The 15,627-nt window shown below is 40.5% G+C and overlaps 1 protein-coding gene across 1 annotated transcript in view; it reads right to left on the minus strand.

Moving 5' to 3' along the window:
- LOC124267260 overlaps positions 1–15,627 on the minus strand; it is a 219,708-nt gene that overhangs the window by 126,338 nt on the left and 77,743 nt on the right. Inside the window, 1 exon segment of the mRNA XM_046702172.1 lies at positions 8,688–8,824. Coding sequence (XP_046558128.1) covers positions 8,688–8,779 — 92 coding nt within the window. The 5' untranslated portion in view covers positions 8,780–8,824.

Here is a 15,627-nt window from a genome sequence, read left to right on the forward strand (position 1 = left end):
TATACCCCGGGGTATAAACTAGGCTAGCCCAGATTATACCTGGGGTATAGTCTGGGCTAGCCCAGTTTAACCCTGGGTATAGTCTGGGACAGGGGTATACTCTGGCCTGTTACACCGGCCTACACAGGATACCCTACATAACCGACAATCAACCTTCAACATGTTCCTGTTGGTCCCGGCCTACACAGGATACCCTCCATAACCGACAATCAACCTTCAACATGTTCCTGTTGGTCCTGGCCTACACAGGATACCCTACATAACCGACAATCAACCTTCAACATGTTCCTGTTGGTCCCGGCCTACACAGGATACCCTACATAACCGACAATCAACCTTCAACATGTTCCTGTTGGTCCCGGCCTACACAGGGTACCCTCCATAATCGACAATCAACCTTCAACATGTTCCTGTTGGTCCCGGCCTACACAGGGTACCCTCCATAATCGACAATCAACCTTCAACATGTTCCTGTTGGTCCTGGCCTACACAGGATACCCTACATAACCAACAATCAACCTTCAACATGTTCCTGTTGGTCCCGGCCTACACAGGATACCCTACATAACCGAAAATCAACCTTCAACATGTTCCACTCGTACACTTTAAAAATGATCACTTAGATATGCAATTCACGGAGAATGAACAAAGTTTTTGTAAACTTTTTAAATCACTAAAATATAGTAATGTTGAATGTGACGCTATGAATACTTTATTTACAAAACTGAAGAGAAACTGTAGCATGGCATGTTGACAAGAAATCCTATTCGGTCGAACGAGGGACCACATTGTGTAGCATTGCAAGCCTGACACTGAGAAGTATGGACATAGGTTTGAAGCTTACTACAATAGGGGGTTTATGCACTACATCCCGATATCAAATTTTCAAGATTAGACTCATAGTGACGAAAAACAATTATGTACCAAAGCCTATTCGTCTCCCCTCACCGCCATCAATGACGATTTGTATGCCGTTTCGGGATGCTATGACTGCCGTGTTGGGATGCTATGAATGCCATTTTGTACGCTCGGCGACCGTTCTCGCACGCTCTTGTAGCTGATACGCGAGTTTTGTTTCGATTTCAAACGATTAGTCTTCCATTACAGATGTATTGTTTCGGTTTTAGAGGATATTGTTGCAGTTTTGGTGATTTTTGTTCTGTTTTGGTGTATATGAGTTCAGTTTTGATGATTTGTTCACCGTTTGTATGGTAGGCCTGAGTGCCCATAGATGACCTTGTCTCAGCTTCACAGAGTATAAAGTCAGCATCTCCATTTCTCTGTTTAATATAATATATCACACAAGTTCTAAAAACTTAAACGTTTACATTCATCCTGAGTTAGTACCCTGGCAATTTCCATCAATCATAATACAGTCATCCCTCACCCATTTCACAGATAATACAAAACAACAATGGCAAAATATTCCTGTTTGTCATTTTAGATTGGGATTGCACTCACTTGACACAAGGGCAAATACTTCAGATCTCAAACATGCATCTCAAAATGTCTCACTCATCAGCCTATACGAGCAACGAAAAATCACACTCACTCCCTCACTTACTCAACCCGTACGATGTCCTACATCAGTAGATGACAGAATAAGCATCTCTCTCATCAACCTCGGTGACTGAGAGCACAAAGAACCCCAAGGACCAACTTGTATGGTGTAACTGTAAGACAACTCATCTCTTACCACAACGCAAACAGAGCCAGACAGCAGGTTCGTCTAATGTTATGTTATGTTGTGCAATGGCTGCAGAAAAAAGCATGACAACCCATCACAGAAAACCCACCAGTCATATTTTGAATATGTCTATGAATAAACCATTATTATCACCAACAGCACCACAACAAAGAAGGTCTGTGCTATAACTGGATTCTCAGGAAGCGTTATTTTGCCTGGAGTGTTTATAGTGAAAACAAATTCCACAAGTGTTTCATCATTTTTTAAAAGCGGAGGGAAATCTGCTTGGTGGTAGTTGTTGGGGAAACAGTTTTACCTGCGAAATGTGATACGTGATGCTAAGCAGTCCTTCTCAATATACACAAAATAGCACTACAGACAGGTTCAACACATTGCAAATTGTTGCATTTTTTCAACCTCATTAAAAAGCTAATGACTTTTGAGCACTTTTCAACACAGTAAGCTAAATATTTATGGGGGAAGAAGAAGAGAGAATTTGATTGAATGCCAAGCCCCTGGCAGAATAACACCAGAACAACAGTTACTGAATGTTAGATAGGCCCAGTAGGTCTTGAAGGTGTGCTTCACCAGGCTGCATAAGTCTTCCAAACAGACCCTGAAATGTCCGGAACTACGACACCCGGAAACAAAGAACATCTGTAACTATTATGAAGTCACCACTGCTATATAGCTGGAATATTGCTGGAATATTGCTGAGTGCAGCGTTAAACAACAAACCAACCAGCCAACCAATCAACCAGCCAACTACCAAGTCAGCACCGCTATATAGCTGGAATATTGCTGAGTGCAGCGTTAAACAACAAACCAACCAGCCAACCAATCAACCAGCCAACTACCAAGTCGACAAGCCTGTCCACAATACTTTGACAAGTCTATATTCCTTTACTTTCAGGAGTTAGAGAGATGCAAATATTGATCACATTTTAACAGAAGAGGTTGCAACTATGTTGTACATGACTAAATGAACACTTGACCATTAGACATGAGTTAACTGTATTGAAGACTGAAAGGATAAACACACATTTCCCAGCCGTCATTATGACCCTCAACAATTAATTTTCTTGTGAAACTTGATCCAAAATTATTTTGCTAAATTATTTTCTGGAATTATCTTAATCTTTCAACTACTCCCTGTGCACTGATGCCAGTCAGTAAGGTCACACCTTGTGATCACCCAAATCAGTTGACTCTCAGACATGGGGTTCTTGGGCACAATCCTGACCATGAATTCTATGACTCGAACTACATATCAAGAAGGAATCAATCATTGCACAACATCTACAAAAGAGCAATGTCCACAGGCACATCTTTCATATACAGCACTCACATAATTAAATTCTCCCAAAAAAATCCAAACCTGCTTTAGAAATTCAATCAGGAATATTCATGCTTTGGAGAAAAATTCCATGGAAATAAAATAGCCATATGCTTATCATAAGAAGCAATTTAATCAACTTACAATCATAAAATACTTTTTTACTTTGATGAAGATACAATGTAACCATCTTACAATAACACAGCTTTTCTGTGTTGATGAGTTTCTTGCAAAAAAAACATGTCTGTCTCGCCACAACAACCCTGGTGCAAGATGTTGGCTAAATACTGTTTTCTTGAAGGAAATAATTCTGTCTACCTAAAATACAAAAACTATTACGTATGCAAATACAATCCCAACAGCCTGCAGGGTGTTTGGATATGCCACGCTTCTATTTCCTGGGGCTCCCCGCGGACTGGCTTCACATCGACACCCTATATTCTTGATGCCAGTCTCACTGGTGCTCAATCAGAAAATTGCCAACATCAACGATAACATCCCACATACCCAAAATTGCCAAAAACATCTTGAAGCAAACACAATCTCTATATCAACATTTCTTAAAAGTAGGAATATATTTTAGTCTTCACGTAAACAACGCAATGAAGTTTGGATTTCTAGACAGAGGCTGGGGATCAACATGCTGTATTTTCTGCTCAGAAAAGCAATGGCAGCTCACCATCAATAAATAAATAGTGGGTGAGTTGTGTTTTACACCGTTTTTAGCAATATTCCAGCAATATCACGGTGGGGGACACCAGTAAGATGATGATGATGATGATGATGATGATGATGATGATGATGATGATGATGATGATGATGATGATGACGACGATAACAATGATGATGGCGATGATAATGATGATGATGATCCAGAGCCACCAGACATTGATTTATAATGTTATCAGGACAGGTCTGGCATAACTGTCCTAGCACACAACTCCACACCACCTGATTTTGAGAGGTGAGTATAGCCCATTGTTATCCCACATGGAACTATAGTGCTATCAGGAAAGGTCTGCCACATGTACATCTGCCACCCTGCCATATCTCCCCAACAGGTGAGTGCTCATTATCTACACTAAGTAATTGAGCACTTAGGCAGATGGTCCTCCTGCCGAGTCCCATGAAGACAGAATGTGTGTGGTGGCTAACATGTACTGCAGTCATCAGCTCGGATTGTACACAGCTTCACATTGCTTGAGAGTACAATAATGTGCATACACGCACATACACACAAATTTCAGTGAAAGGTATCAGGTTTGCAACAATGTATCAGTGTAACACATCAGACATTCTACACTACTTCAGTGTAACATATCTATCTTTCCACAATGTTTCAGTGTAACACATCAGACTTTCCACAAATGTTTCAGTCTATTATCAGTTATGCAACAATGTCTCAGTGTAACAGATCAGACCTTCTACAATGTCTCAGTGTAACAGATCAGACCTTCTACAATGTCTCAGTGTAACAGATCAGACTTTCTACAATGTTTCAGTCTATTATCAGTTCTCCAACAGTGATGCAACAATGTTTCAGTGTAACATATCAGTGATGCAACAATGTCTCAGTGTAACAGATCAGACTTTCTACAATGTTTCAGTCTGTTATCAGTTCTCCAACAATGTCTCAGTGTAACATATCAGTGATGCAACAATGTCTCAGTGTAACAGATCAGACTTTCTACAATGTTTCAGTGTATTATCAGTTCTCAAAACAATGTTTCAGTGTAACATATCAGTGATGCAACAATGTCTCAGTGTAACAGATCAGACTTTCTACAATGTTTCAGTGTATTATCAGTTCTCCAACAATGTTTCAGTGTAACATATCAGTGATGCAACAATGTCTCAGTGTAGCAGATCAGACTTTCTACAATGTTTCAGTGTATTATCAGTTCTCAAAACAATGTTTCAGTGTAACATATCAGTTATGCAACAATGTCTCAGTGTAACAGATCAGACCTTCTACAATGTTTCAGTCTATTATCAGTTATGCAACAATGTCTCAGTGTAACAGATCAGACCTTCTACAATGTCTCAGTGTAACACATCAGACTTTCTACAATGTTTCGGTCTATTATCAATTCTGCCACAGTGTTTCAGTGTGAAATATCAGACTTTCTACAATGTTTCAGTCTATTATCAATTCTGCCACAATGTCTCAGTGTAAAACATCAGACTTTCTACAATGTTTCAGTGAGGCATATTATTTTTTCAACAATGTTTCAGAGTAACATGTCAGTTCTGCGACAATATTTCAGTGTAACATATCAACTCTGCGACAATGTTTCAGTGTAACATATCAACTCTGCGACAATATTTCAGTGTAACATATCAACTCTGCGACAATGTTTCAGAGTAAACTGTAAGGCAATGAGTCCTACCAACTTCTTCTGCTGATGAATTACAGACTACAGGAATGAAACAATTTTAAACATTGTCACCTGCCACGATGTGTCAGGTCCATATTTGTCCATGAGAAGTAAATCATAGGCTAGTTTTACCACAATATCAGATTCTATTTTTCAATAATAATAGGTTGTTGGTGTCATGTTCTGTGTTAAGTCAACATGGTACAATTTTACCCATCCATCCCATGTCCCAAACAATCAATAAACAGTAATCAGCCTGAATGGGACAACATAATAGAAATAATCTGTACAATTTGATCTTGGACCTATGACCATACAATCAGTTTGATGGGTTAGATCTTTGCAGGCTTAAAATAGTCATGTTAAACTGCATGAACCTCAGCTCTCGTATTTTGCACAATTGACAAAACAGTGTTGCAAAGTTGTTATTACAGCTGCTGAAGACAGATCAGTATCTACCTTCAATTATCTGAGGACTGTTTATGTAATACCTTTGTGTTAACTGTCTGATGCACTTCATTACAAAGAGCTGTTTGTAAGATGCACTCTCTACTCTTAAGTGCAAACCATATTCCTCTCTTCTCCAGGCGGAACCTACAGAATCTCAAAACCATATTCCTTCGTCTTGCTATTCTTTCCTTTCATAACAGCTCCATATACATTGATTATTCATAATGGAGTCCTGAAGCTCCCTTTCTTTACATTATTCTTCCCGAATTTCAATAATATATGTCCCAGGGAGCGTGGTTACAGGGAAGACCTTACCGCTCTTCAAGTACGCTACACAGAGCTTGTGTTTGGGAATGTTCTTTTATAGAGATCGTTTCAGGAAATTGGTATCTTGAATGAGTGATGTAGAATGTCTGCATGCAGGACAGGCCCAAACAACATTACAGTGCCCTATTGATTGTGATAGAATTCCAACTATTTGGTTACACATGCAAACATCATTGTAGGGAAGCAGTTATCATATTTCACATTTTCTGGTCATATTTCACAGTGCAAAGAGAGCCAGGGCCAAGTTTTCATTACACTCACTGTAGGAATCTGGATTTAAAATCAAATCACACAGTGATAAATAACATAAATGTGTAGATGCTTTACATGTTAAAATAAACAATTCTCAATGCAACTTTCATCATGCAAATCTGAGAGTGCAACTCTGGTGGTGCAATCCTGATGGTGTAGCTCTGACAGTGAAACTCTGGTGGTACAATCCTGATGGTGTAGCTCTGAGAGTGAAACTCTGGTGGTGCAATCCTGATGGTGTAGCTCTGACAGTGAAACTCTGGTGGTGCAATCCTGATGGTGTAGCTCTGACAGTGAAACTCTGGTGGTGCAATCCTGATGGTGTAGCTCTGACAGTGAAATGGTGTAGCTCTTGATGGTGCAATCTTGATGGTGTAGCTCTGAGAGTGAAACTCTGGTGGTGCAATCTTGATGGGTGTAGCTCTGACAGTGAAACTCTGGTGGTGCAATCCTGATGGTGTAGCTCTGACAGTGAAACTCTGGTGGTGCAATCTGATGAATCCTGATGGTGTAGCTCTGACAGTGAAACTCTGGTGGTGCAATCCTGATGGTGTAGCTCTGACAGTGAAACTCTGGTGGTGCAATCCTGATGGTGTAGCTCTGACAGTGAAACTCTGGTGGTGCAATCCTGATGGTGTAGCTCTGATGGTCTGGTGCAATCCTGATGGTGTAGCTCTGACAGTGAAACTCTGGTGGTGCAATCCTGATGGTGTAGCTCTGACAGTGAAACTCTGGTGGTGCAATCCTGATGGTGTAGCTCTGACAGTGAAACTCTGGTGGTGCAATCCTGATGGTGTAGCTCTGACAGTGAAACTCTGGTGGTGCAATCTTGATGGTGTAGCTCTGAGAGTGAAACTCTGGTGGTGCAATCCTGATGGTGTAGCTCTGACAGTGAAACTCTGGTGGTGCAATCCTGATGGTGTAGCTCTGACAGTGAAACTCTGGTGGCTTCCAGTACTGGAGTACACAGGACTTCCTCATCTACAAGTATCTAGCAGATCCTGAAGCAGTATCCCAATTCCTATCACCAACCAGACATCCATGATCTATTGTAGAGCCTTGATGACCTCCTTCCAAGCCTTGATATAGAAGATCTTGAGTGATCGTTGTTTACCTTGCAAAAGTCTGCCAGCCAGTCATGGGGGGGCTCTGCCCATTCAACTAATGATCTGCAGGAAGTCTTAAACTCTACACTTCCCTTTCACGTGGAGTCTTAGTCTTCCCACTGTGAGCATTATGAAGCCCTAACCTGTTCGTGGAGCAAAGTTGTTGCCCACACAGCCAACCTACAGAACTGGTTTGGAAAACAGACTGACAGAAGAACTCAATAATCGTTGTTGTTTTTTGTGATTCTGAATTCTATCCTTTGACTTTGGAAATGCTTAATTATGAACTGGTCAATCCAAGGTTTCAAAGCAAAATAACTACCTCTGATTGAAACACCTTACATGATGGATATATTGCAAATGTTGAAAGCATACACTCACGTAACCTTGATTGGCGGATATAAGGGAAGTGCGGCGAAATTCATATTTTAAATGCATGATTTCATTTTGTATACACACTGATTATTTTATTCATTGATTCAGCAAATCTAAAATGCCTAATATTTTACTCGAGAATGAAATGTTTGTTTACGGAAGCCATTTGCAATCATGACCCATTCGTGTGCCCACAAAATGTGACGTCATCTTGTTTTGTGGATTGCGCAGTCGGTTACTTTATACCACTATGTACAACATAACACTGCAGTAAGTATTGATACCAAGGAAAGCAGACAACGAGAAGTGCGAATGTTGGAGCTAACAGGGTTTTTTTTACTTGAAATTTTGTAAAAATAAAATTTGGTAATGGTGGTATTAGTGATCTGGGGCTATTTATCACAATGCTGGACAATTATATTTAGTGTACTTGCATGTAATGCAGAGATTCGAACTTTTTGTCAGCGAGGCATGGCATTGTATGTACATCAAAAGTACCGCTTTGTGACATCAGTCGAGACTTAATTTACGCGCTAGCATGATAATTTCCGCATCCACGAATCAAGGTTATCCACGAACTTAGGTTACGGTTCTGTATATGTAAAACTGTAGGTTACTAAACTCAGAGTTGTGTTACATTATAATAAGAATTTCTAAAATATAAGACTTCATGCTTTTTTTGTCAATGCTGAATGGAGATGAACATATGACCTTTTCAATGTAAGCAATGTTAAATTCACATTTGAAAAATGGCTCCTGCCACGTTCTCAGCTTACCTGAGGAGATGGGAGTCCTTTCTGAGATTCCAAGGGTAGTTGTCATTCCGATAGCTCCGTTTCAGTAAGGGTGCACAAAGCTTATTTCCCATGATTCAACTCATCTCGCAGGATGTGCATGTCTCATCCTGCCCAATCTGAAACAAAGGGAGACAACTGTAATGAAACAAACAAATGTGCCCAATGCTGACTGTTGAAAATTAAATTAACACACAGTCTTAACTTTTACTCCACTCTCAGAAAACCTAAGCATGTGGCATTACTTAGGTCATCATACACAATGAATGATTACTTTCAGCACACAAGATCTCCATCCATCCACCACTAACGGCATCAGGAAAAGAAGATTAAATTAAATCTTTCACATCATAAAAACTGGGTTCATGAGATTTAGCCATTTACAGACCCACATTACATTCTGTACACTATGGAAGGGAAAGTTCAAAGCAACTGTCAGCAGAGTCTTTTCCACTTTACTAAAAGTTTTCCCACAAGTCGAGGTGAGAAATCAGAGATGTCATAGAAAAGCAGCTCCCAACAATCACATGTGTTCACTTTTTAAGTTTCTGAGTTAGAGGGATCAGTTCACCAGAGACACTGACGCCACTTAACCGATATGGCATTCATCCCTTGAATCAACTTAATGTAGATGGATTGATTCTGAAGTTGACACAATCTTGTTCAGTGAAATTCTGAACGTCAGAATGCTTAGAATATTCGGGGCAGGTGATTCAATAGCCTCTGGAGGCTCCCAGGGCTCAAACACACATGACCAACGGATAAAAAACAACCACACAGTAGATACTGTTATATATCTGTGCATGAACAACCAAACTGATATCTCAAAGCCTCAGGGATATAAAAATACTTCAGACCTAAATTCTCAGAAAAGGAAAGTTTCCAAAACAGGAAGATCGTTTGAAAACAATTAAAACATTGTTGGTTTAATCATTAAAACAGCAAGTCCTGTGATGGTTATTACAATATCTATAGATTTGTGAGAATATACGGCTACCAGCATTTCAGATCATGAAATTACATATGTGCATAATGCACTCACACAACAGCTATAAATATCGTCAGCAACATATTTGTTCTCCACACTGTAGGTAACAGCAGGTACACGAATAACGTTTCCTCACATCCAGTGAAATGCTATAAAGAATAGGGAAATTCAGTTTGAAGCTTACTCCCATGAAGTGTTATTGGAAGAAATATAGATATTTTCCATCTGTTCAAATTATTATTCATGCTTTTCATTCACACTAGTGCTTTAACTGAAGCTTCAGCAAACTACAGCTTTGCTCTCATAATTAACAACCTTTTTCTTCAAATGTAAATCAAACATCTAACATGCAGTAAGATGAATTTCAAAAATAAGGCACTACATACCGACCCATGAGGAACAATTTGAACGATGAAAAACAAGCCAGCAATTAGAGGTATTGGCTCACAAGATTTCCGTCACTGACAGGCTATAGTGTTTACAGGAAACATATCCTGCCCCGTATCATGCTCCCCGATCAGGGCAGAACAAGTATTACCAGCCAGAATTAAAAACAGCAGATCTTATTTTCTTATGCCTTTATGATCTGCTATCTGGCATGAATGTCAAGAAAACTATTTCAAATTATTCAATAGGAATCCTTTATTGAGTAGGCATGTGGTTTGTCAAATGTTGGACGGGTTTAAAAAAAGTACTGGGACATATTGGACATAGCATGATTTAATTGCAATAAATATGTTATCTAATTCATCTTAGATATTAGTCTTTCTTGCCTTACAGATTTGGGAAATTGTCATTGTTCATATCTATACATTGAGATGCAAATCCTAAAGATAATCCAACACATTTACAGTCCAGATAGTTATGTTTTATTTCTGAAATTTGATATTTATGAGGGAAAGTTAATACAAGTATATAAATCATGAATGGGTAGATGGTTTTGTCTTTGTAATTGTGCTATTTGTTATGTAAAACATAAAACCAAACAACAATACTGTATTCACGTTTATATTTTGCTGATGGGACTCCTGATGTCATTTCAAATCTTTTCAGTTCAAAATATGTTACATGTGACATATTTATAAAACAAACTATCTAAACAATGAAACGATATATCCTGCCATACTGAAATTTGTGCTGAATCCCTGGGATGGCTGTCAAGTGTCATGGGTTGAGGACTGGTCATTCATTCTTGGAAAAGGGTTTGCCTGGAACTTTATCAAGGCATTGACATTGTAGATGTTTATCAGAACTAAACATCCTGTGGTTGGAAAAGCAGTAATTCCTCGAAATATTTCATTAATTTATTTAAAAAGAAATATTGTCAACAAATAACAATGAATACAATGTCTACAATACTTTAACTGGAAAAATATATTTGCACTTTCAAAGGAAAGACAGTTTATGTTGGAAAGATTCTTGGCTATACAAGGATTCCTATTGCAGTATTACTATATTTACTACCATAAGGGGTGTTTCCACCAGTTTATCAAGTGATAATTGAAACATTAGTGGGAACTTTCCATCTATACAAATTTGGTCTGTATACTGAAGAAGAGGCAAAAGAATTCAGTCCCACACAGAAATTTGGCAACTACCTAAAATGGCGAAGATTGTCACAAAATTCAAACTCGCTGCAATTCTGCTTTCATTTGTGAGCACAGCAACGTAATCAAAGTGTGAAAATGTTTACATGGCAATCCTCAAGTAGCACTGGTTTAGCTTTCTGCCATTCTGAGGGCAGATTGTATCAATGATGTGTTGCCTGTTATCTGTCACATTCAATGGACTGCCTATGCATAACCTTACAGAAAGTTAAGATTTTCGAAGGCACAGAGAACTGATGAAACTCACTAACAATCAGCTTGCAAAATATTCAACTGTATTTATTTTTGCTTTTTGTTTGTAAGTTCAAGGATGTAAAAAGATAACTATTTTTATTAAAAAACACAAGACAATTATGACATTGCAACAGTTACGTTAGTCTGTCTCACAGTCCCTGAACCATATTATTTCCCCTACTGCCAAGCCCGCTCTGCAGTGCTAAAGCCCTAAATAAAGCAAGTCTAGATTTCCTCAGGTTCTGAATCTCTGGTCTCCCTAGGGCTCCTTTTCAATATAAATGGGCTTGTTTGTTACTATCAAAATTATATATATTCAGGGACTAAGCCTTAGTCTACAGTTACGTTTGCCATCACTGACAAAAAAAATCCTGTTCCTGAATAATATAGTGCTATATATCTTATGTTATCAATTTCTTTGTTATGTAATATGTCTTAGCATAGACCGTATTTCTGTACCTTTCCCTTACAACGGCTTCCTCTACACAAATGTGCATTTGCATATGTCAATGTTATGTATGTCCTTCATTGGACAATAAATAATGCCATTATTAGTATTTGTTGTATAGGTTGTAAATCATTTCCATCCATACATTCATCTGTTATAGCGCCTAATTCAGGACAGCCATCGTTCAAATATTCCTAAAGATAAAAACTATGTAGCGAAACCATGTGAAACTTAATTGCAATTATTTAATCTGCATACTTAATCATTATCACTACCGCGACTGTACATCGTTTTCAGTCACCTGTACCCACTTTGTCACTTTCATTAATATGACATTTAGAACCTTAACTGGTCATCCCCTTGGCGTCTGCCATCACATCCACTGTTACAAAGAAGTGCTATTGTTTCTCTATCTGTCCACTGTTGTGTGCTCGCCTGTCCATTGTTGTCAAAAACTGTATATATATGCTCACATCCATATTGTCAAGGAGTCCGGTATTCCGACTGTCTGTTGGGGCGACCACGAGCAGGATAATCCTAAGTAGGAAGCCCCTGGTGTTGAGCGGAACTCCACGAACCTCATTCATGTATACTATTACTAATGTTTGTCCTGGCCTGTGCAACCAACTAAAAGTAGTTTGAACTCAACCTATCCTTCGTCTTTGTCAACTTATTATGCGATATAATTCCAAGCTAGTTCCCCTGCCGATCATATCTCACGCCGTTGACACATCCATCCTCCCGATCTATTCATACATTTTTTTTTCTTGATGTCAACAAAGCCCCAGAACAGGACCCGCAGTTAATACAGTTACAGAATGACATTTCTGGAGTTGACAGGGCTAATTGATAAGTGTATACAAAATGGCTCCTGCCTTCTGATAAAACTGATAACACCAACCAGCTACAGATGTTGGAACGAATGCGCTGGTTTAGTTTCCCTTATGATCAAAACAAAACAAACTCGGTCTTCAAAATATTTACATTTAAACTCCATTCCAAGACTCCGCTCCAAGACCCCACTCCAAGACTTCACTCCATGTTTTACAGTATGCCTGATTTAATAGGGGAGAAGATTGGTTATAGTGTTCAACTGTCATGGGTTAGACCCAGATCGGATTCCATTCTTGGGAACAAATGGTGAATCTAAGTTCTGTTGATGGGAATCTGTGCCTATATTGCCAAGGAGTGAGTGAGATCAGTTTAATGTCACTTAGAATGTTATAGTTATATCACAGTGTACCAGATTCATGTGGGGAAACGGTGAAGTGATCCAGGTCTCAGACATTTAGAACTTTGATGAAGTCACAAGCTTGATATGGTGCTGACAGGGTAGAGACACAAGCTTGATATGGTGCTGACAGGGTAGAGACACAAGCTTGATATGGTGCTGACAGGGTAGAGACACAAGCTTGATATGGTGCTGACAGGGTAGAGACACAAGCTTGATATGGTGCTGACAGGGTAGAGACACAAGCTTGATATGGTGCTGACAGGGTAGAGACACAAGCTTGATATGGTGCTGACAGGGTAGAGACACAAGCTTGATATGGTGCTGACAGGGTAGAGACACAAGCTTGATATGGTGCTGACAGGGTAGAGACACAAGCTTGATATGGTGCTGACAGGGTAGAGACACAAGCGATATGGTGCTGACAGGGGTAGAGACACAAGCTTGATATGGTGCTGACAGGGTAGAGACACAAGCTTGATATGGTGCTGACAGGGTAGAGACACAAGCGATATGATGCTGACAGGGTGAGACACAAGCTTGATATATGTTGCTGACAGGGTAGAGACACACAAGCTTGATATGGTTACTGACAGGGTAGAGACACAAGCTTGATATGGTGCTGACAGGGTAGAGACACAAGCGATCTGAAATTGCTGACAGGGTAGAGACACAAGCTTGATATGGTGCTGACAGGGTAGAGACACAAGCTTGATATGGTGCTGACAGGGTAGAGACACAAGCTTGATATGGTGCTGACAGGGGTAGAGACACAAGCGATGATCTGGTGCTGACAGGGTAGAGACACAAGCTTGATATGGTGCTGACAGGGTGGGACACAAGCGATAAATGGTGCTGACAGGGTAGAGACACAAGCTTGATATGGTGCTGACGGGGTAGAGACACAAGCTTGATCACGGTGCTGACAGGGTAGAGACACAAGCTTGATATGGTGCTGACAGGGTAGAGACACAAGCTTGATATGGTGCTGACAGGGTAGAGACACAGCTTGATATGGTGCTGACAGGGTAGAGACACAAGCTTGATATGGTGCTGACAGGGGTAGAGACACAAGCTTGATATGGTGCTGACAGGGTAGAGACACAAGCGATATGGTGCTGACAGGGTAGAGACACAAGCGATATGGTGCTGACAGGGTAGAGACACAAGCTTGATATGGTGCTGACAGGGTAGAGACACAAGCTTGATATGGTGCTGACAGGGTAGAGACACAAGCTTGATATGGTGCTGACAGGGTAGAGACACAAGCGATATGGTGCTGACAGGGCCAGAACCCAGAGACACAAGCGATATGATGCTGACAGGGTAGAGACACAAGCTTGATATGGTGCTGACAGGGTAGAGACAAGCTTGATATGGTGCTGACAGGGTAGAGACACAAGCGATATGGTGCTGACAGGGTAGAGACACAAGCTTGATATGGTGCTGACAGGGTAGAGACACAAGCTTGATATGGTGCTGACAGGGTAGAGACACAAGCGATATGGTGCTGACAGGGTAGAGACACAAGCTTGATATGGTGCTGACAGGGTAGAGACACAAGCTTGATATGGTGCTGACAGGGTAGAGACACAAGCTTGATATGGTGCTGACAGGGTAGAGACACAAGCTTGATATGGTGCTGACAGGGGAGAGACACAAGCTTGATATGGTGCTGACAGGGTAGAGACACAAGCTTGATATGGTGCTGACAGGGTAGAGACACAAGCTTGATATGGTGCTGACAGGGTAGAGACACAAGCTTGATATGGTGCTGACAGGGTAGAGACACAAGCGATATGGTGCTGACAGGGTAGACACAAGCTTGATATGGTGCTGACAGGGTAGAGACACAAGCTTGATATGGTGCTGACAGGGTAGAGACACAAGCTTGATATGGTGCTGACAGGGTAGAGACACAAGCTTGATATGGTGCTGACAGGGTAGAGACACAAGCTTGATATGGTGCTGACAGGGTAGAGACACAAGCTTGATATGGTGCTGACAGGGTAGAGACACAAGCTTGATATGGTGCTGACAGGGTAGAGACACAAGCTTGATATGGTGCTGACAGGGTAGAGACACAAGCTTGATATGGTGCTGACAGGGTAGAGACACAAGCTTGATATGGTGCTGACAGGGTAGAGACACAAGCTTCGATATGGTGCTGACAGGGTAGAGACACAAGCTTGATATGGTGCTGACAGGGTAGAGAGACACAAGCACAAGCTTGATATGGTGCTGACAGGGTAGAGACACAAGCTTGATATGGTGCTGACAGGGTAGAGACACAAGCTTGATATGGTGCTGACAGGGTAGAGACACAAGCTTGATATGGTGCTGACAGGGTAGAGACACAAGCTTGATATGGTGCTGACAGGGTAGAGACTGACAGGGTAGAGACACAAGCTTGA

Source organism: Haliotis rubra, unplaced genomic scaffold (genome assembly GCF_003918875.1).
Source record: "Haliotis rubra isolate DU_JTF1 unplaced genomic scaffold, ASM391887v1 Scf130, whole genome shotgun sequence".
NCBI classification, from domain to species: domain Eukaryota; kingdom Metazoa; phylum Mollusca; class Gastropoda; order Lepetellida; family Haliotidae; genus Haliotis; species Haliotis rubra.